This window comes from Oryctolagus cuniculus, chromosome 2 (assembly GCF_964237555.1).
Source record: "Oryctolagus cuniculus chromosome 2, mOryCun1.1, whole genome shotgun sequence".
In the NCBI taxonomy this organism is placed as follows: Eukaryota; Metazoa; Chordata; class Mammalia; order Lagomorpha; family Leporidae; genus Oryctolagus; species Oryctolagus cuniculus.
Window position 1 is genome coordinate 12,813,010 of NC_091433.1, and position 22,920 is coordinate 12,835,929.

The window sequence follows — 22,920 nt, forward strand, 5'->3', positions numbered from 1 at the left end:
ATATGAGACCCTGACAGCTAGTGTTTGTAGCCGGGAACAAGTTACAAAGAATGAGGGTGGGAGGGTGGGAGGGAGGGTCTAAAAGGTACAAGAAAGAAATGTTTAATTAACCCAGCTTTATAACATATACCTTATAACACATCACCTGTTATGTATTATAATATCTCAATGAAGCCATGAAATACGCCTTGAACGAGAGAAACAGTAGGCAACAAGGCACAGGTTGAACATCCGTCATCCGAAATGCTTGAGACCAGAAGTTTTTCAGGTTTCAGTGTTTTGGATTTTGGAATATTTGTATAAACTTTATTCATCGAGCATTTCTAATCTGGAAATCCAAAATGTATCAAAATCTGAAACTTTTTAAAACATTGCTCGAACTGTAGCATACACACCTGGCTGAACACTATCTGCATTTGTGAAGCTTCATATGATACAGTGAGCCAATGGCTTTATACAGAGTCACATCATAATGAAATGAACCCATGGCCACAGTCTGGAGCTGGCTGTGGCAGTTAAAATGGGTATGCTTGCTGTTCCATGCCTCTGTTTCCAATGCTTTGAAGCAAAGGGGTTAGGTTTATTTAGGACTACTTGTGTTAAGTAAGCCTCGTGGATTAATCCCTTTAGCCTGATGAGGCAGGTGTATATTATCAGCATTTTAGAGATGAGGATATGGAGTCCCAGCAAGGTCTAGTGGCCTGTCCCAAGCTGCACAGCTAAGAACCACGAGGACTGGAATTTAAATCCGGACCCCAAGAGCAAATGAAGAGAGTCTGTCTGCTTCCTTTGTAGCCCACACTGAAGTTTACAGCCAAGCGATTCGGTGTTCCTTTTCTATCTGTTCAAAACAAGGCCCTCTGGAATTTGGTGCCAGAAATAGTACCTCTTCCAAAATCCTCCAAAAAATGATATAATTCCCTTGTTTTAACAGTTTCCTCTCTAGGCTGGGTTGTCATTTCTCCAAGGCAGGCTTGTTCTGTTAATCTTTGTATCTGCCTAAATGCTGAGTGTCTAGGCAGGTGACAGAAAGGATGCATGTTTCCCTCCTCTCTGGAGAAAGGGGGTAACTGCTCCCCACTCACCTTGTAGCAGTTTTCGCCTCTAGAGGCGGAGTGGGCTTGTAAGGCCGGCCACAGCTGGGGCTTGGGTCCAAGCTGGGTGACTTAGTTATCGGAGGGGCACTGATTCTGGAACTCAGATCTCCACTCAGAAAGTTCTTTGCATAGGAGGCGAGGTTTGGCACGCTGACCACGCGGCTGGGCACTTCCTCCATCCTCTTCTTCTGTATGGAAGGAAAGGTCAGTGTTGCCCCCCAAAAGACATTACTATGAAACTACCTGAGGCCCAGCCAGCAAAATTACCTAGGAGAGACAACAATCTTATTTACATATTTGCATGTCATTTTTAGTACCATTTCCCCTCTAATCGTGGTTTTTTGTTTGTTTATACTGAGATGTTCCGCTTTATTTGCAATAAGCAGAAGCTGGAGAAAAAAACATTTTATTAATGCTACAATGAATATATAGTCTATTCATACACTATGTCTGCATTTCACAGTACATTGCAAGCAAACTACCTGAAATATAGTTATATGCAATAACATGAATGAATCACAAAACAACACTAAGCAAATCTGACGAGAAAACATGTATGATTCCATTTATATGAAGTTCAAAAGCACTTAAAACTGGAAGTTCTGAAAGTAAAGTTACCCTCTAAAGTGAGGGAAGGAGGTGGTAAGGATTAAGACAAAGGTAAATCACAACTTCCTGGGTGTTGGCAGTGTCTTATCTTTTGACTTGCAGAGTGGACACACAGGACATTCATTGTGTGGTAATTTACTTACATGCAAATTACCACTATTCTGCCCATGTGTTATAATCATGTTTTGAAAAACATACAGGACCACAATTTCCTATCCAAAACTTCTGGAAATGACATATTTTGTAATTCAAAATTTTCTTAGACTTTTTAGAAGGCATGTGTCATCCTTTGTAGATCCTGGGTGCACCCTATCTTCAAATGCGTTAGTAATTCTGGAGTGAAACTTACATAAGGGAGCTTCAAAAATCTCATAGAAAATGGAATTAAGAGAAAAATTTGTTTTGACACAAAAAACTTTGATATGCATGTATGTGAGGGTTTCTTCAAGAAGCTCATGAAAAACATATACAAAGAATAAATTATAGATAGATTTTTGAATTTTTACTTTAAAATAAACTTACCTTTTTTTTTTTTTTTTTTTTTTTTTTTTTTTTTTTGACAGGCAGAGTGGACAGTGAGAGAGAGAGACAGAGAGAAAGGTCTTCCTTTTGCCGTTGGTTCACCCTCCAATGGCCGCCGCGGCCGGCACACCACACTGATCCGATGGCAGGAGCCAGGTACTTCTCCTGGTCTCCCATGGGGTGCAGGGCCCAAGCACTTGGGCCATCCTCCACTGCACTCCCGGGCCACAGCAGAGAACTGGCCTGGAAGAGAGGCAACCGGGACAGAATCCGGCGCCCAGACCGGGACTAGAACCCAGTGTGCCGGCGCTGCAAGGCGGAGGATTAGCCTAGTGAGCCGCGGCGCCAGCCTAAAATAAACTTACCTTTCAATTCCATTTTTTTCACAAACATTTTAAATTATATTTTGTCGCCCTAAGAGGGAGACATAAAACTAAATGAAATCACATCAGTTCAGTTTAGGTTTAAGGTTCTGTGAGCGATTAAAAATGTTAATATTTTTGAACTCAGGATTTTTGTGATAGTAGATAACAGACTTGGATGTGAATATGCTCATTATAACAAATTCCAAAAGCAGGTGTAGAAATAAAGTTAAGAAGTACACGATTCCTACTTTGTTCCCTCTCCTTCTTATCACCAGATAGAGCTGTTATTAGTATGGACACATATTTATTGTAGAAAATCTGGAAATTACAAAAGCCCATTAAGAAACTCACATAGAATCTGCCCGGCCAGATATAAAGACTGTTTGTCAATTCTTTCAACTATTTCCTGTGGATTTTTTTTTTTTTTTTTTTTTTGACAGGCAGAGTGGACAGTGAGAGAGAGAGACAGAGAGAAAGGTCTTCCTTTGCCGTTGGTTCACCTTCCAATGGCCGGCGCACTGCAGCCGGCGCACCGCGCTGATCCGATGGCAGGAGCCAGGTACTTATCCTAGTCTCCCATGGGGTGCAGGGCCCAAGTACTTGGGCCATCCTCCACTGCACTCCCGGGCCACAGCAGAGAGCTGGCCTGGAAGAGGGGCAACTGTTACAGAATCTGGCACCCCGACTGGGACTAGAACCCGGTGTGCCGGCGCCGCAAGGCGGAGGATTAGCCTGTTGAGCCGTGGCGCCGGCCCCTGTGGATCTTTTTTCTAGTGAATATTCCCCTGAATGTACACTAGCCCATTAACAAGCTGGAGTTACCTTTAAGGAAACAAAATTGACAGAACTGAGTATCACATTGAAAGCAGTAGAATCAGTTTACCTTCATGGAAGGGGTCAAATATCCTGGGTGAGGATTAAAAGAAAAGGACCGATTCCGATGAGACATTGTGCTGGGAAATGCTGCACAGTAGAATCTTCTCTCTTCCTGGAAAACAATACAAGTGAATCTTCATGAGCCTGCGTTTGGTTTGAAGCAAAATGGCTGTGAGGGCAGAATACAGAGAGAGGGGAAGGCCAGGGGAGGGAGAAGCAGTCAGTGGGAATCAAGCTGCAGCCACTGAACCTGTGAGGAAGTACCTTTACCCATGGGGGTCCTTGTGTCCCTAGCCCTTCTTGTAAAAGAAAGGGCAAGCTTATGCCTTGGGAAGTAAGACATCCAAGTATTCTTAGCTGAGGATAAGAACCTACTGCAGAAAGTTAAGTATAGCAAAGAGAGAAAAACTCCAGGGAGTAAAAGGATTTCACCTTCCTCCCTACCTTTCTTCTGTTTTACATCTGATTCAGAGATATCTTCTAATACACATACAAATTAATCTATCTCATAACTATATGGCCAGTCTTGTTCATGTATATCATCATCCACTGTTTTTCCCTCCTGATATATTATTTTTTTTAACATGTTTATGTATTTCCATTTATCTGAAAATCAAAAAGAGAGACATGGGGCCAGTGTTATGGCATAGTAGGTTAGACCGCCACCTGTAGTGGGTGCTGGTTCAAGTCCTGGCTGCTCTACTTCCAATTCAGCTCTCTGTTAATGTGCCTGGGAAAGCAGTGGAGGATGGCCCAAGTGCTTGCCCCCCAACCCTGCACCCATATGGGAGACTGGGAGGAAGCTACTGGCTTCAGCTTGGCCCAGCCCTGGTTGTTGTGGACATTTGGAGAGTGAACCAGTAGATGGAAGATCCTTTTGCTCTTTCCTTCTCTCCCTCTCTTTCCTTCCCTCTTTCTATGTAACTCTGCCTTTCAAATAAGTAAATCTTTTAAGAGAGAGAGAGAGAAAGACAGAGATCTTCCATCTGTTGGTTCACTACCCAAATGCCTCTGACAGCTAGGCAATAGGCAAGAGCCTAGAATTCTATTAGGATCTCTCACATGGGTTAGCAGGGGCACAAGCACTTGAGTCATCATCTGCTGCCTCCCAGGTTGCATTAGCAGGAAGCTGGATCAGAAGCAGAGTAGCCAGGACTTGAACTAGGCACTCCAATATGGGAATTAGGCATCCCAAGCAGCAGCTTAACCTGCTGTACCATAGTACCCACCCCTGATATCTCACTTTTAAAGCAGATCCCTGTCACTGTTTAATCTTTTTCTGTAAAAATACCAATAAGTAATTTTAAGAGATAACGTTTTTTTAAGTAACCACAATACCTTTGCCACACATAGCAAATGCACAATGACTCTTTATTATTATCACCTAATTATCTAGTATCTAATGTCATTCAGTTGGGGATCAGAGTTTACGGAGATAGGGAAGGGAAGAGAGCAGGCAGGAGCAGGTAGAGAAACAGTCATTCCCAGGACAGGAGCATCAGGCCTTGGCGGCTCTTGGTTACAAAATCAGACGAAAGCAGGGATAGGTTCTCTACCAGGAGTCTGGGGAGCAGATCCACTAACTAGAAAACAGGTGGTCATTTTTACAAAAGGAAAAGCAACAACAATAATTTTCAAAAGTTGATTGATTCCTTTAAGATTTAAGCATAAGGCAAGACATTCCAGGTTTTCTCAAATTCTGTAGCTTTAAAAAGCTGAGCCAATATCAACATCAGGCAAATGCTGTTGGACTTGGGAGTGGAATGATTTATTTATTTATAAATAAATGCATTTATAAATATATATTTATTTTCCTGTATTAATTTTAAAGTTTTTTTAATGCTAGGAAAAGACAAAGGATTCTTTGTAAGGCAAAATCTTAAGGAACACACAAAAATGGTAGGTACAGAGGGAGTGCACATCCCACAGGAATCCTGCAAGGTCCAGGCCAGGTTGGGGGCTGAGACTGCTGCTGCCCGGGTGGCCTCACCGTGAGCTGCTTGATGGTCTCCTCTTTCTCCTTCAAGCGGGTCTGCAGGTGGCCAATGAGCTGGAGGTCCTCAGGCCTGGACGCTCCCTTCCCTGACTTCTCTCCAGAATCTTTCAGTCTGCAAGCCAACATGCAGTTAGTCCCCCTGTAGCAGTTACCCGACGAGGAGCTGGGAGAGTAGGTGGACATGGTGAGGACACCGCTGTATGCTTAGTCTCACCAGCCTGTGCCCAGAAAGCAGGACTGCCCAGGGCCACCCGGTGAGTTGTCGGCAGAGCCCAGGACCCTGACTCCCAGTCTGACTTGTCCACTTCCCGAGGCTGCATCCCGTGTGTATACCTAAATGCTCACATAGCCGGCCTGCAAGAGCCAGACATGCTGCTGGGAGTAGAGCCCTGGGCAGGAAGACACCCCTGGATCCCGTCAGCTGCCAGCAGGTGCGCTAATACCCAGGTGGCCCTGGTGCCATCTACTTGTAGACACAGAGCACGGCATGAGCCCATTCTTGGGCAGAGCCTGGGGGGATGCAGGTGACCAGACACCTTTCTCCAAAGGATAGTGGGGTTGCACATGCCCTCTTGACTGTAGTTGATAAGAGAGAAAGGTGGGATAACCTGGCCTCTAATTGTGGCTCTGCATTTTTCTAACTATGTAACTTTGGGTACAGCATTTCACCTGGGCACCTCAGTTTCCTCTTTTAAATGAGTGTGAACCTGAGTGGTTGGGAGGATTTTAATGAAGTAATGGACTCCTGGTCCATGTGGGTATTGGATGGTAGCTGGCAAAACCTCTCATTACAGGTTTTGCATGATTTGTTTTGTACTGGAGATTTTTAAGACCAAAGCACAGGCTAAGGGTCAAAGAGTGACACTGAAATTCATTTAGTGCAGCATAATCTTGGGCGAGTGGCTTCCTCTGTCTGATCTGTGATGCTGCAGTCACCTCCATGCTGATCCCCAGATCTTTTTAAGATTTGTTTATCTGAAAGGTGGAGTGACAGACACAGAGTGAGAGGCTGAGAGAGATTGATTCCATCTTCCCATATGCTGGTTCATTCCTCAAATGGCCCCAAGAGCCAGGCCAAAGCCAAGAGCCAGGAACTGACCCATGGTCTCCCACCTGGGTGGCAAGAGTCCAAGTACTTGGGCCTGTTCGCTCCCTGCTCTCCCAGGCACATTAGCAAGAAGCTGGATCAGAGACAAGCAGCTGGGACCCAAATCAACACTTAGATTTGGGATCCCAGTGATTTTGCAAGTGGCAGCTTAACTCGTGGTCCTATAACACCAGTCCCCAAACAAATATGACCTCCTTGAAGAGGCCCTTGTTGCCTCTCCATAGCCTGGATCCTGTCTCCCCTCTACTACCTTCCCCACCTGCCATGAAATTAAATATTTTCCTGTCTAGTTTTTATGAATTCTCACCTAGAATTTGTGACCACCATGAGACCTTGGTTTGTATTTTGTTCCTTGCTGTAACTCCAGAGCCCAAATCAGTGCAGGGCACACCATAGGCCCTTAACAAATATTTGTTGAATGAATAACAATGCACACGTGCATGCATGAGGGGCCCTCGCCTACTTTATCTGCCAGCGGGAATACCAGTTTCCACCGTGAAGGACTGGTATGAAGGGTCCATGAGATGACACTTGTACACCTGGGCAAATGCTCACAGAAAAGCAGCCCAGAGCCTGGTTTCTTCCCAGGGTGGGGCTACACCATGCCCACGAGACTCTTCATTTTCACGGAGACCACAACCTCATAAAATGAGGGGTGGCCAACCATCCCAGTCGGCCCAGGATTCAGGGGCTCCCCAGAACTCAGGACCTGCAGTTTGAAAACCGAGGAAGCCCAGGGACACTGGGATGAGAAGTAGTACATCTGCCAGTCCTTTCTTCTTCCCACCCCCTCCAACCTTGGGCTCAAGGTTGTACTTACTCTGCTTCCAGGACAGCCAGCCGGGCCTGCAGCCGGGCCTGGGCACCACTGAACTCCGCCACCATGGCCTGCATCTCCTTCCGATGCTCCTGGCGGAGCGTCTCCACCTCCCTGGCCCGTTGGGCTTGCTGCTCCTCCTCTAGCAGCCTGCCGAGGACAGAAACACAGGCTCACCCCAGGTTCCAGGGACTGAGCCCTTTGGGCCCTTGGCCTTAGGGCTCCCTCAAATAGATAGCCCGGCTTGGGAAATGCTGGGTGAGGAAGGGTGATGAACTTGAGGTGAGACACCCATGGGAAGGAGAGCTGGGCTCTTGAGCTATGGGGTCCAGGATAGAGCCTGCATGTGGGACCCAGCCCAGCCTCTGTGACAGAGAAAGCTGAGTAGGAGGGCAGCCTTCAGGGGAAGGAAGGGCTGGGGGCTGGCCCAGGAGGGAGGCCCAGGAAAGGCTCCCTGCCCTGGGGGGCAGCTATGGAGGCCTACAAGGACTGGACTCTTGAGACCTGGGAGAGCCCAGCCCCAGTGGAAAGGCAAGCTAGGACGGCTGGGAGAGCAGCCTTTTGGGCCAGGCCACCTGCGTCCATGGCTGCCTTGTCACAGCAGAGTGACCCCAGGCAAACTGCTCCCTGCTCTTCCTCTGATAAGTGCAGATGACAGTGGTACCCCCCGTGTCTAGTTACCGCAGGGAGGAGGTGTGCTGATGCACCTTCACAGCACTCCATGCCACAATGAACTTGGTCAATCCTTGGTTACCACTTTCCTTAAGCTACAGGCAGGGCACTAAGGGGCTCACAGGTGAACCTCAGGGGTCTGCTGCCCTCCAAAAGTTCATGCACGTTTTGTTAACCCAGGGAGCGAGGCCCCGGCGCCGCAGCCTGCTGAGACGTCTCTGAATTACTTCACAGCCACAGGAGCCCGAGGGGCGACCCCACTTTAGATCTCAGTGGCTCACCGCCTGGCAGAGGGCAGGTGGGAAACACGGGCCCCAGCCTGACCTGCGCTGGTCGCGAAGCTGCAGCGCCTCCTGCTGGTGCTGCTCCACCTCGGCTCGCAACCGCCGCACCACATCCTGAAGCTGCGCGTTCTCCTCCCGCAGCCCGCACCTGGCGCTCTGCCCCTGCTCGCCGGCGTCTGGCGGGCAGCCGGCCAGGCCCGAGATGCCCGCCTCCTGAGAAGGAAGAAGGCAGCCACGAGGGGTGTTTTCAGGAGGCGCAAAGAACCAGGGATGTGCTGCGGCGGAGGCGGAGATCTGTACGGGCCCCACTGCGCCGGGAGCCCAGTGCGGGCTCCGGGTGAATGGGTGAGTGCAGTCTCAATGATTTCCTGAGTTGGGTGGGCCATAGCCAGCGCACAGGGAGCCTGGGGACACTGGCAAGCATCCAGACAAGCAGTGCGCTCTGCATGGTGCGTGCTCGCTCCTGCCTCTGCCAGTCCCTCTGCAGGCTTGCCTGCCCTCCCAGCCCATACCCCCAGGGTGCAGAGCACCACCGAATGAAGTGCAAGACTATGTCTACACACTGGTTCCCTCTGCTAGCCTGGGAGCTGTGCAGGGGAAGGAGCCATATCCTTGTCTTTCCAGTCCCTAGCACCTAGCACATTCAGCATTCAGTAGGCTGGTATTCAGTAGGCGCTGCATGAAAGCTTGCCAAGTGAAACGATGAGAGAATGTCAGTGGTTCCGATAGAAATGCGAAGATTTATGTGCAACATTAAATGAGGTCAGATTGAATTCGTGATTGCTGAAGGTTAAGGCTTCCAAATTCAGTCGAAGATGCCTGCGGGCTTGTGCATTTAGTTTTTAGCTGGCTTCCCATGAGGACTGGACAGTTCTGCACAGAGCCTGCTTCCTGCCCTTGGGTTTGACAGTGTGGGAGGCCCGAGCGCACCCACCGGTGTTCACATGTGTGTAAGATGAAGAGCAGGAGCAGGGAGGCAGCACCCTGTGGGGACCACTCTTGACCCATGGCGGGCAGAAGCCGATGGGAAGAGCCTTTCCCGTTTTGTCCCCAGGTGGGACACACCTGAGTGTTATTTCACAAGGCTCCTCAGAGGATCCCACTGGGATGGACCACCGGTGACCTCAGCGTGGGCCAGCGTGGGGACATGTCCTCCTGTCGTCCCCGCCCCATCCCGTTTCATTCCTGCTGCCTGGGCTGTTCCTCATTGTTGATACCCCTACCTCTGTTGTGTGTTATTCTCTGAGGCTCACCATTCCTTCTAGAAGGTTCAAGGCTTCCCCCGTGTGACATGAAGGTAAAGGACTGGCACGAGGGTACTCAGTGCTCCCAGGTTTCTATTCTGGAACTCTCTGAAGGAGCTGCTGTGCCCTGGTTATAAGCTATCTCCATCCCACGTTTCTCCCATCCTCTTCCATAGGCAGCAGAGGCTCCCGCTGATGAAGAACAATAATGCAACACATCCAGTCTTCCCTCTGCTGGGCCTAACTCCTTGGGCTAAACACCTTGTGATTCATCATTTGCTAATATTTCTCATTAAACACAGACATTGTCCTGTGTTCAGTGCCAGCAAAATCTGACTTGTGTGATCCTGTGTCCCTGTGACCTTCAGCAGGGCTGGGAGACAACCCATCACCATGCCCATACCCACTGGTGCAGACCCTGCTGTGTGCTTTGGGCTGAGTGTTAGGGGTGGTGGTGGGCACCAGAGGAGGCGAAACAGATGTGGCTTGTTCTCCAAAGACTCCAAAACCAGTTCAGGTAACTAGAGAAGCCCTGAGTGACAGGTGCCTAACAGGAAGTAGAACCCAGTGTGAGCCAGGCTGTGTCATGGAGCTTAGCAGGTGCAGGGGGTGTGGGATATGTGTGTGTGTGGGGGGGGTGACAGGAGAGACAAGCTGCATGGCAGGGAGGAAGGGAGGGAGGGGGGAGGTGGTTCAAACAGGAGGACAGAGGCTGGGTGACTGCTCAGTTTGCCCGCTGCAGGGATGTGGCTGGAGATACAGGGTCCAGCCAGTGGCAGAGGCCATTCAGTGGCAGCCTGGGCCATTCGGAACTTACTGCAGTGGGAGCCATGAAGGCTCTCTGTAAAGTCATGCTTGGCTTTGATCTGACACCTGAAGCTGGACGTGCTCCTCAGCTACACTGGGAACTACAGACTTGCAGGGAAGGGACAGACAGAAAGTGGAAAGACAGCCGCTGCCGAGCCTGGTAACATGCCTCATCCACTCATGGGAGCATCGAGGTCTAGACAGGAAGTCAGTCTGGTGAGCTGTCCCAAGAAACTCCTCTGCCAGGTCAGAGGAGTGGCCCAGACCACGCCCTGAGACGCTGCTCTCTCTGAACTTAACACCTGTTGCTTGCTTTTCAGACAGGCGCCTGCAGGTCGGCCCTGGGTGCCCTGGGCCTGCGGAGGGGCAGAGTCTTGCCCAGCTCAGAAGGGGAAGGAGTGAGCATTCAATGTGCCTGTGCTTTGTGGGGCTTCTCCTTGCCACCCTGGTGCTGCTCCAAAGGGCAAGGGGTGTGACCCGGGTGGAGGTACCGACCTCTGTGCTGATGGTGTGGTCCTCACTGTCGCCCAGACACTGGGTCACAGCCTGCTGTCTGCCCGAGCTGCCCATAGTCTTCAGCTCGATCCGCAGCGCCTCCAAGTCCTGCTGGTGCTTGGAGCAAGCTGCCCGCTGCCCCGACAGCTCTTGCTTGAGGGACTCTGGAGAAGGAAACGGTGCAAGTTTAGGCCCACGGTCAAGGCTTCAGTCTGGCCAGCAGGGTCAGCAGTCTCTGGGGTGAGGCCAAACGGGAAGCTGCTGAAAGCTTTCGGTTAAGTTCCCCAAACTTGTCCCAGGATCACGGTAACAAAAGCCCCATGTATCAAGCACTACAAGTGCTGAACCCTTGGAAATCTGTTCCCACTAAAGCCCACAACCTTCCTATCTGCTGTGTCACCCCATCCCCCACCCCAGCTCTATTTTAGGAAAGAACCTAGGATCAGAGAGGATGAGTAAGTTTCCTTGGGCCACACAACTATGAAATGGTGAAGTCGGGATTCAGAACTTGCAGGGGTTTGTCTGTACTCTAAGCCTCTTGGCCCCTGCTGGGTGGCAGGTTAGGGTGAGAGGGCCTGAGGCAACACTTGCCCAGAGCACCAAGTGAGGAAACTGAGGGAACTGACAAGTGACCCCGGGGTTGAGGGTCTCAAGCGTGTGATTTTGAAATTTATGACAAAACAATCTCAGTGTCTCCTTTCCATTGATAAGCACCCATATATCTATATTGCTTAAACCTGACTCAGTGCATGGGCTCACCCATCCATCCATCCATCCATCCACCCATCCAACCATCCATCTGCCCACCCTCCCACCATCCATCCACGTAAGAGAAGTATAGACCCCATAACTAAAGTCAGGCTGGGGAAACAGCCAGCTCGGGCCAACCGACTGATAGTGTCTGGGTTTGGCTGCTGAAGAAACTTTGATTTCTCAATCAGCCTCTGGTACAAGTTGTTCTTCACTCAGGGGAGAGTAAGGCAGAAACTGGAGCCTCTGCTCTGAGCATGGCGACTGGCTGATTTCTAACTGTGCAGTCCTTTCCCGTGTGATTGAGAAGCAAAGAAAACTATTTTAACATGAATATTTTTTGATGTAGTGATGCTACTCAGTGAGCTCTTAATATTTAAAAAGGAAACAAATTTTCAAAGGCTGGTAAATTCAATACTTAACTTTTCTGTTATGGACTTTAGAGATCAATTTTGTTATTGCAATAACTTTTGAAACATTGTTCTGATTATTCTGTAAGCCATAAGATTAGCACTCAGTACAGGCTACAGTGCAGAGAAAGTGCTCAACTTGTATTTATGAAAGAAATAAATGATCATTAGGGTAAAAATTAATGATATTATAAAAGTTAATCAGTTATAAAAGATTTCCCATAAGTTTACAAAACCTTTGTCAAAGGTACATCATATTAAATACACATAAAGTCAATATATTCTGATGATACTAAGAAGAAAAATCTACTTGGCTATCTTGCCTCACCAATAGAAGTTTAGTAAAGTGATTTCTGTAACTTGTCTTTTAAAAAAAATCAAAACACAATTCAATTTTAAATAAGCTATTATCACAAAAACATGTGCAACAAAATCCTTTAGCAAAGCATGCACTACAGGGTATATATTCATTACCCTCCCCTTCCCTGCTACCTTTCCTACCATTCATCCACCCATCCACCTACTCACCACCCATCCATCCATCCATCCATCCACTACACACCACCCATCCATCCATCCATCCATCTATCCACCTACCCACCACCCATCCATCCATCCACCTACCCACCATCCACCCATCCATCCTTCCATCCACCTACCCACCACTCATCCATCCATCCACCTGCCCAACACCCACCCATCCATCTATCCATCCACCTACCCTCCACCCATCCATCCATCCATCCATCCACCTACCCACCACCCATCCATTCCTCCATCCACCCACCTGCTTTCCCACAACCAACCATCCATCTTGCCATCCATGCACCCATTTAGTGTGTCTGGGTCCCAAACCTAGGGAACCAGGCACCCTGGTGGACACCCTCCCTCCCTGCTCCTCATGCACTGATCTATACCACAGTTCTTCTGTGCCACACACAGACATGGGAATAGGGAAAATTGGGAACAGGCATAGCTAACATTAGCCTGTTGTTGTGGAATCACTCCTACCCTTTCCATGACACTCGGAAAGCCTGGGATTTGTTGTCATTGTTACAGGTCCACAAAGCCCCTTCTTCCTGGGACTGGTGCTGAGAATCCCAGCCTGTCCCCAGGGTCTTTCCAGGCATCTCTGAGTCTTCCTCCTGGAAAGAACTGGGCTGCAGCGGCATCAGAAGAGCCAGGGACACGTGGGCCAAATGCTGCTGTCAGGGTGGAATCACCAGCCTAACCGGCACCAGGAGGTCTTAGACCTGAGCCATGGGCACAATCTGGCTCTGTCTTGTGTGATGTGTCTTCTTTCAGTGCTACTAACTTCAGCTTTTCCCATGTGGGCCAACCCCATTCCAGGGGGGCTGCTGGCTGGGGCTGTGGGACTCTGCCTCCTTCCTGCTCCTCACATCACCTTCTCCAGACACACACAGTCTAATGGGAGCTTGGCCACATGGCCAGGCAGAGCTTACTCACTTGCAGAGGTAAAGGAAACACTCTTCCCAGACTTCTCCTAAGGACAGCCCTGCCTGAGTTTGGAAGAACTTCAATGAGGCCAATGTGGTCTTTAATGCTGAGTATGAAACAAGGAGAGGCATTTGTCTTGCTGTCAGGAGTGAGAAGATGGGGTAGAGGAGAAAATGAAGGAGAGAGATGATCTCCCAAGCAGAGAGAGGTCTCCGGTGGTACAATGTTCAGTAGCAATGGATGCAAACCTCACACAGCATTTACCACGTGCCAGGTGGTCTTTGTAAGCCCTTTGCATGCATTTGTTCATGTAACCTCATCCCAGCCCTATGTGGTGAAGGTGGTTATTAACCCCATTTTACAGGCAGGAGACTGAGGCACAGAGCAGTTAAGTAACTTGCTCAAGGTCACAGAGCTGGTGGGTATTGGAACCCCACTTCAAACCCAGGGAGTTTAGCTCCAAACATCTTCACTGTCTCCATTGACTTCTAGAATGTCTTAGGAGTTGCTTTTAATGAAGAAATTGAAAAGGGGCAGAGGACACAGAGAAGCAGAAGCAGGGAGGCCCGAGTTTCCCGTTTGCAGAAATCTTCTAAAAAGAAATGGGAGGTTGAGGTGACACCACGACATTCCTATAAAGGCTCAGATTTCTGGGTTTTTCCACCGGGTTCAAGTATACGCTAGATACTTTGTTTCCAATATCGCATGACAGCATCACTGTTTCATGGAAAAGGAAAATGTGGCTCACAGTGACTGTTCCCAGGCCCCACAGCCAGTCGGCGGCAGAGCCAGGATCATGATCACTCTGGCCTGGTGCTTCCAGCGTCCACCCGTCCCTCAGCTGCGGCTGATTTCTGTGTGTGGGCAGCTGGGTTGTGTACCTGGCACCTGGGTGTGCTGTGCCTGCATCCTCTCACGCTCCTCCTGCAGCTCTTGACTCGCCTTCTCCTCCAAGGCCTGGAGCTCCAGCCGGTGTGCTTGCTGTTGGATCTGCAGGCTGCGGCTGGATTCCTTCTTCAGATGCTCCTCTGTGTCCTGAGGGTACAAAGGGGAGGAAGCAGCCATGAAAGTGAGCACAGACGTAGAAGACCCATCCCCTCTGCCACGCTCATCCAAGCTAGGGCACTCTGGGCACTCACCACTCCCTCATGGAAGGCTGGCTCATCAGGCTACAGAGAATAATCCAGCAATGGCCTGGCCACAGCACTCCCCCCCGCCTTTTTTTTTTTTTTTACCATGTGAAACCATCCTCACCCACAGCTGATTGGACCAGAGTGAACATCCTTTCCATGTTGGGCAGTCTGGTGGTAGATGGTCAGGGGGAGAAAGAGAGATATCTGTGTGCTCCAGATTTAACACACTCAGGATCACTGATGTGAACCTCTTCTACCTGCCCAGAACAAGCGGGGCGGAAGCAGGTGTCATAAAGGCCCAGGGCTGGTGTGCAAAGGACAGCGGAAATGCCGGGGCTGGGGGAGTAAAGGGCTGGTCCTTGTGGCTTTTCAGCTCTGGCTCAAGAGCAGTCCTGAGAGCTGCCTATATCTCAGCCTTGGGGCTCCTTTAGGTTCATTCTTTCATTCACCCATTCTATTATGGGTCAAACAGGTTTGATGATCAGCTCTATAAACTGCCTGTCTACACTGGCTCAAGTTCACACCTGGATATGTCCACATCTGGATCTCCAGAAGTGGAACATGTTAACTTACACAGTAAAAGGGACATTGCAGATATGATGAAGTCAAGGATCTTGGGATGGGAGACTGCCCTGAATTATCTGGATGGGCCCAGCGTCACAAGGGTCCTCACAGGGGGGTACCAGAGGGTTAGACAGAAGGCTTGAGTGTGGAAGCAGAGGTTGGGGTGGATATGGGGAGACTGAGGAGAGAAAGACCGAGTTGAAGATGCTCTACTGTTGGCTTTGATGACGCAGGAAGGGGCTAGGAGTCAAGGAATTCGGGCAGCTTCCAGTCGCTGGAGAAAGCAGAGTACTCCCTAGAGCCTTTAGCTTTAACACGGCCCTACCAATACCTTACGTTTAGAGTTTCCGACCCTTGGAACTGCCAGATGACTAATCTGCGTTGTTTTAAACCTCCCAGTTTGTGTTTCTTTTTTTAAATTTATTTATTTTATTTGAAAGTCAGAGTTACAGAGAGAGAGGAGAGGCAGAGAGAAAGAGAAAGAGAGAGGTCTTCCATCCGATGGTTCACTCCTCAAATGGCCGCAACAGCTGGAGCTGCGCCAATCTGAATCCAGGAGCCAGGAGCGTCTTCCCGGTCTCCCACTTGGGTACAGGGGCCCAAAGACTTGGGCCATAGCAGAGAGCTGGACAGGAAGTGAAACAGCCAGGTCTTGAACCGACGCCCATATGGGATGCCGGTGCTTCAGGCCAGGGCGTTAACCCACTGCGCCACAGCACCGGCCCCTTGTGCTTATTTCTTATATCAGCAATAGGAAACTAATACCATTTCTGGTTTTGTTTTGTTTTTTGCTTGCTTGCCTGCCTGCCTGCCTGCCTGCCTTCCTCCCTTCCTCCCTCCCTTCCTTTCTTCCTTCCTTCCTCCCTTCCTCTCTCTCTCTCTCTCTCTCTCTCTTTCTTTTCAACCAAGAGAGTTCTGGCTAGAATACAGCTACAGTTTTCAGATGAGACTGAGGGTGTTAGGAGAAATAGGTTTGTTCACACAGTCACAGAAAAGATGCATGGGGGTTATCCCTCCTAGAGCTGAGCCCCAGAAGGACAGAAAAAGTGTTAATTACCTGGGATCTCTTGAGCTCAGCATGAGGGTGGCTTTTTAAGCTTTTAAAAATGTATTCATTAAAGAGAGAGAGGGGCCGGCCCTGTGGTGTAGTGGGCTAAGCCTCTGCCTGCGGCACTGGTATACCATATAGGTATCAGTTTGTGTCTTGGCTGCCCCTCTTCCGATCCAGCTCTCTGCTGGTGGCATGGGAAAGCAGTAGAAGATGGCCCAGGTACTTGGACTCCTGTGCCCATATAGGAGACCCAGAGGAAGCTCTTGGCTCTTGGCTTTGGATTGGCTCAGCTCTGCTGTTGCGGCCATTTGGGGACTGAACTGGTGGATGGAAGACTTCTATCTCTATCCCTCTCTCTGTCTGTAACTCTGCCTCTCAAATAAATCTAAGAGAGCGAGAAAGAGAGAGAAAAAGAGAGAAAGAGGGAGAGATATTTCTTGGTTGCCATTTTATTCCCCCAAATTCTTGCAAGGACAGGGAGGCTGAAGCCAGGAGCTGGAAATTGAATCCAGATCTTGCTGCCTCCCAGTCTGCATATTAACTGGAGGCAGCAGCCAGAGTGGGACCAGGCACCCTGATGGGATGTGGGCATCCCAAGCAGCAGCTTCACTGCTAGGCCAAACACCCACCTCGTAGTGACTCTTTTGATCTTCTCAGTCTCCCATAAGACACTTCCTACTACCTGTCATTTTATAAATGAGAGGGAGGCACTATGGAGCTAAATGACCTGTATGAACTCCCCTACTTTGTAAGGTCCAGACCCAGAACTGGAACCCAGGCAGCCCACTCTTAATGCACGGTCCTAGACTAGAAATCAGCATGTCTGTCCCCTAAGTCCAATTAGAATTGGGACTTGACTTCTTTGTCTCATTTTGGAGCCATTCCCACGCAGACCAGAGCCCCCGGTGAAGACCCCTGAATCTAGTTCCTGGGTTTCCAGGCACTCGGGGTTAGGCCCTAATGGGAAGTACCCTCTTCTCCCCTGAGCAGGTCTCAGGCACTCCTTGGTCCATACTGCGGAGGTCTGGGAGCTGCTTCCTCACAGGTGAGCCAAGCTTCTGGGCTGCCAGGGGTTGAGGTCTGTGCCCTGGAGGGGTAAAGCCCAGGCAAACACAAAGGCCAGTGTTGCTAGATTGCTGGCCATATTTGAAAAAGACTTACAGGAATAAAAGAAGTAAGGGGTACTTCTAGTAGTGCCAGGCAGCCCACATGAATAATCTCATTTCTTTTAAAAAAAACTCATTTTATATTTTGATCAGGACAATGCATGCACATAGTACAAAGAGCCAGATGGTCTTAAATAAAAGGCAGCAGCCTCCCACTCCTCTTTTCCCCTGTCTCTGCAAGCTGCTCTCTGGAGGTAAACATTGCTCTTTTAGTTGTTTCTTCTGGTATTTACTAACAGGAGCAGATCTGGGGCACATTTCATGCAGTGGTTAAGCTGTAACGGATCTCTGGGGTCCTTGCCGCCTTGTATTCTCTCTTCTTTGCTTTGTTCCCCTGTTTTTTTGGGCCATCTCTTCAAAAAACCTCCTAAGAGAGTGGGGAGGGCATCCCTCCAGAGAAGGTAAGCCAAGCCAGAAAGTAGAAGGCACTAGCTGAATCGTACTTGGACCACACTGCCAGATTATACATCATGGTGGGCCTGACTCCACTGTCCTTTTTCCAAACCCTTGGGAAGGTGTTTGCTGCTCCACTGGCCTTTCTCAACCTTGGGCTGCCCTCCTCCTGTCTACTGTCAGGCTGAGCCTGACTCCCCAGCGCACATCATGCATGACATCACTGAGCCATGAAAGCTAGCTGTGCTTATGCTAGCAAGGTCACATGCAGACAGGGAAAACCAGAACAAGAAGCCAAACATGCCTGAGTCTACATCCCTGCTTTGCCATTTACTGGCTGGATGACACTGAATGAGTTACTGAGCCTCTTCACATGGTAAAAGGGAACAAGGCAATAACCCTGTATAATCATTACAGGCCTTGGAAGTAAGGGGCCAAATGCACTGGACAGTCCATCGCAGGGACTCTCTGGGCAGGTGCCCAGTAAACAGTCTCCTTCATAATTGCCCTGCTCTTTGGCCTTCAGTGTGTGTAGGGCTTGCTGGTGGGCAGCCTCGAGCTGGGCTTTCAGGGCCTGGCTCTGCCCCCGGAGCTCGCACTGCAGGGCCTCCCTCTCAAGGTCGGAGAGTGGCTTGAGCTCTAGCACACCCACCCCGTAGCTGCCAGGGCACTGCTCCACAGCCTGCTGCACCTGCAAGCCCTGCCCAGGGGCTGACCTCACTCTCCAGGTCCCTTCCCGGTTTGTTTGCTTGCTTGTTTATTTATTTATTTGAAAGCTTTCTGAATGTCACTTCAACCTAGCTGAGCCTCTTCATCTTTGGAAGAGGGTGGAAACTGGAAGCTTTAAGAACCTGGATGTTATGGTCTGAACAGAAATAGTTCCCCAGACTTATGTAGAAATTTAAACCCCAAAGCTTTATGTTAATGGTTGATGGAATATGAAACATAAGATTTGTCTTTTTTCATTGATGCACTGTCAATGCTTCATGAGCATTGTCCATGAGCTTGTTGGTTTTGAATGAATGAATAAAACCAAGAATCCCATACTGTCCTATAGCCATAATGCCCTTCCCAGCTAAGAAGGGAATTCTCTACATGCATTCTTAAGGTTGTTGGGTAAGAGGGAGGAGGCAGGGTGTCCCTCAGTGTGAGGGCACAGCCCCACCAGGGCTGTCCTACCTGGGCTTGCAGTCTGGCCTTCTGGCTCTGCCAGTCCCCCTGCAGATGCTGGATTTCAGGTGCCTTCTCCTTCAGCAAAGAGCCCACTGGAGCTTGCAGGCCCCTTCCCTCCTTGAGGGGCACTTCAATCCTTTGAAGACACAGAGGCCACAATCACAAAAGATCCTAGGACTGACAACAGCACTAGCGACCTGGTACTTGGCTCAGAGGAGGGAGCTCCAGTAGCAGGTGTTGGAGAAACACCTTACTCAGTTTTTGAAAAGCAACCTGGCATATACATAGTAAGTGTTACTGCACGGGATTCAGCAGCCCAGCCGATAGCTGTTTTAGTTAGTAGATGCTTAATAAATGATGATGGATGATCATAATGATGGAAAACTTAAGAGTTACTTTTGGGGTTCTTAGGGGCTCTATAAAAGAGGTCTCTATGATCTAATTTTGTAACTCTTCCTGCTTACAAAAACAAATGAAATGATAATGCTTTCTTTTAGCACAGTACTTTACACATAAAAGCAAGCTCATAATTTTTTTACTGGCTGTCACAAGGATAAGGAAGAGGATTAGAACAAAGCCTCTACATATGTGGCATGAACAAGAGAGAGCTGCATTAAAGCTGCAGCCATTTCTACATTCTAGGTAACATGCTGACCAGTGTCTCTTCCCCAGTTTGAACTTTTGAACCAGCTGAGCTGTTCAAATGTAATTGGTTTAGATTGGAATGTGAAGGTCAATCTCAACAATGTAAAAGGACATGGTGGCGTTTTGCTTCCCCTTGCAAGAACATTAGGTCAGAGGACCAGAAGTTACGGGGTTAGAGCTCTGGACAGGCCATAGGAGGGGGCATTGAGCTTGGCAGAGGTGGGAATTCCCAGCAGCATGGGCTCAGGCTGAGGGGCTAACATGGAGAGTTAATATCTTTAAAGTGCTGGAAACAGTGTCTGGCACACAGTAAGAATTATATAAAGAGCTAACTAAGCATTTTAGAAAGAGAAGTTTTCTTTCCTGGCATTCTAATCCTCTTAGGTTCTATTTTGGCTTTTTGAAGATGTACTAAACACAGCCATCATGAAAGAGTAATAAATGGGGGATATTTGGGTCTGAGCTTTGGGTATGAAAAAATCTGAGAGTTAGGAGAAGGCCAGAAAAGCTGAGGAAGAATAGTCATCAGGAAGAAGAGTGATAGTAACACTTATTGGCTGGGTGGAACAGGCAAGCTCTTGTAGAAAGCCTTGGGAAGAAGGTGGACTTCCTCCCAGGAGAGAGATTTGGTTATTAGATTTTAAATCTTTTACTGACAAAATTTACATATAGTGAAATTCAACAATCTTACGTGCACAGCTCAGTGAGTTTTGACAAATACAGGTATTTGAAACCAACATCTCAATCAAAATGTACATTTTCATTACCCCAAAATTCCAGATGAAATCTTCCTCCAGTCATCTACCCACAGGCAGCCAATGCTTTGATTTCCATCACCACAGGTTACTTTTTCCAGATCTTAAGCATCATGGGATATGTATTTGCTATGATTTGAATGTGTCTCCCAAATTCAGGCATTGGAAAATTAATCCCCAAGTCATATGTCGATGGTAGTTGGGACATGAGGCCCTCAAGGGTGTGGCTTTGCTGTGAAAGCAAGTTCTCTCCCTCCAGCAGCCTGGCTCTGTCTCACCACTCGATGCCCTCCATTGTGTTAGGATATAGCAAGAAGGCATCACCAGATGCTGGCGCTTTGCTCTTGGTCTTCCCACCCACCAGAACACTGAGCTAACTCCACTCTATCCTCTAGTCTGAGGTGTCCTGTTATGGCAACAGAAAATGGACACAGACATGAGTAAATCATACCTTGTTCATCCATTTTCTTGCTGGTAGACATTTGGGTTGTTTATACTTCTGGACCATTAGAATAAATCTGCTAAAAATAGTCTTGTATCAGTGTTGTTGTTGTTGTTTTTTAATGTGGATATACGTCTTCATTTCTTTTGCTTAAATATCTAGGAGTAGAAATTTTAGTAGGTTTGTGCTAAATTTTTAAAGAAGCTATCAGCAGTTTTCCAAAGTGGTTGTAGCACTCCTGCCAGCACTGTGTGAGAATTTAGTTGCTGTACACTGTTGAGAACATTTTGTGCTGTCAGTCTTTTTTAATGTTAGTCATTTCAGTGGGTGAGAACTAGGATCTCAATGTCACATTTCCCTGATGACTATTAGTGATAATCACATATTCATGTGCTTATGGGCCATTCACATGTTTATAATGGACCTGTCCAAGTATTTTGTCCGTCTTTAAATTAGGTTTGTTTTATTATTGATTTACAGGAGTTTTTAAAAAATATATTATAGGTACGGATTGGATACTTTCTACCTGTTGTTTGCTTATTCATTTTTTAGTGTTTTTAAAAAGAAGATTAGTAGAGCTTTCAATTTTGATGAATACCAATTTATCATGTTTTGTAATTAGGATCTCCATGTACCATATTGTATATTCAAATTGATCTTCTGTCCTTTTCAACATTCCAACCTGACTTAAATAGTTTTTAGTATGCCATCTTAGTCCCTTCATTGTATTTTTAGTTTTTCCAATTTGCATCCTTAAGTACTACAATCTGCTTCACCTAAGATGTAAGTCACTTACAAGTTATAATTCCATTAAGCTCACCCTTGTCCTTTGTGCTAATGTGGTCATATGTAGTTGGCTTTCCATATAAATATGTTCTGCCTCCACGGATTCAAACAACTGTTCAAACAATTTTTCAAAAATTGCACCCTACTGAGTATGAACTTGAGGGCACAATGAGTGCATGAATCCTTCCGTATCTGAGCCCTCATTCACTGGAACACTGGGAAGTTTGTATGTCCTCCTGTACCTTTCATCATCGTCGCTGCTGCTTCCTTCTTCGGTGGCCAACTGACCCTTATACTCTTCTCCTCTGGGCAGCGTCTGGGAAGGCTCATTCAGCTTTAAGCACAGATCCTAAGGCAAAAACAATTGCAAGATGAGATTAAATGGAGAGAGGAAGTCATGCACGGTCCCACCATCATGGAGTTGTGGAATGGGATATGCTATCAGGCCATCCGACACTGGGCCTGAACTCTTAACCATTTTACCATATAGTCCCCTTACAAGCTACAGGGAGCGAGTGGTCCTAGTAAGTCTACTTCAGGGACTGGCTATAGTGAGCATCACAGAACATTGCTGGCCCATAGCCAGGGATTGGGAAGTGTGAGCAATTGTAATTATTAGTACTATGTTGATGACATAGGCTGTAATCTGCTTATCTCATTACAAGGAACCTGCTGAATGACCAAAAGCATTGAGAAGTGGGGCATGGGAAGAGAATACGGAAACAGCTAGTTAACGAGGCTTCTGAATTTTTCATGAATTGGAATTTGTTCCTCTTATCATTCTCCCCTTTCCAAAGATATATAAAAGTGAAAAAGACCTTTTTTATTTTTTTCTACTTGTTATGCTGAGCACTGTCTATGGAAAAGAGTGTAATAAAACAGGCTAGGAACAAATTTGTCTGCCATTAAGTCTCATTAAATAATGATAACTTAGAACCTGGGTTTTCATTAACTACTTGCATGGCCTTCAGCCAGCATCTTCCCTTTTCTGGACTTGAGCTTCATCAACTCATACAACAGATGGATTGGCTTGCAAATCTGATTTCCATATTGTGTTCCAGTGACCCTGGGAGGTGTCTGAGAGCCCTCAGGGATGAGTAAGAACAGAGCTGAGGCTTGTGGGTAGAGCATGGGCGCCCATCCTGACTTGACCTGGAACAAAACTGCTTTGGTTGCTTTTCTGTGAACTGCAATGTCTGTGAAAGGGCACCCGTGTCAAGCCAACGATGACCTTCATGTGACCAAATCCAGTGGTTAATTCCCAGGCCTCAGCTCACTGGACCTCTCAGCAGAAGTGGACAT

At 47.9% G+C, this 22,920-nt stretch overlaps 1 protein-coding gene and 1 long non-coding RNA gene across 4 annotated transcripts in view; one reads left to right on the forward strand and one right to left on the reverse strand.

The window, feature by feature from the left end:
* Nucleotides 1–22,920, reverse strand: part of FAM184B (family with sequence similarity 184 member B) — a 115,592-nt gene that overhangs the window by 1,276 nt on the left and 91,396 nt on the right. For 2 of the 3 annotated variants that reach the window (XM_070068090.1, XM_051841992.2), the window contains 9 exons: nucleotides 21,861–21,967; nucleotides 18,997–19,126; nucleotides 14,392–14,545; nucleotides 10,893–11,056; nucleotides 8,387–8,559; nucleotides 7,394–7,540; nucleotides 5,460–5,577; nucleotides 3,477–3,581; nucleotides 1,086–1,285 (listed from right to left, as the gene is read on the reverse strand). In XM_070068090.1, coding sequence (XP_069924191.1) covers nucleotides 1,086–1,285; nucleotides 3,477–3,581; nucleotides 5,460–5,577; nucleotides 7,394–7,540; nucleotides 8,387–8,559; nucleotides 10,893–11,056; nucleotides 14,392–14,545; nucleotides 18,997–19,126; nucleotides 21,861–21,967 — 1,298 coding nt within the window. The remainder of the gene's footprint in view (nucleotides 1–1,085; nucleotides 1,286–3,476; nucleotides 3,582–5,459; nucleotides 5,578–7,393; nucleotides 7,541–8,386; nucleotides 8,560–10,892; nucleotides 11,057–14,391; nucleotides 14,546–18,996; nucleotides 19,127–21,860; nucleotides 21,968–22,920) is intronic. The other variant, XM_070068089.1, reaches the window with a different exon arrangement.
* On the forward strand, nucleotides 8,488–9,921 carry LOC138848434 (uncharacterized). The gene is made up of 2 exons (XR_011386202.1): nucleotides 8,488–8,691; nucleotides 9,767–9,921. It is a non-coding gene; the product is annotated as an uncharacterized lncRNA (long non-coding RNA).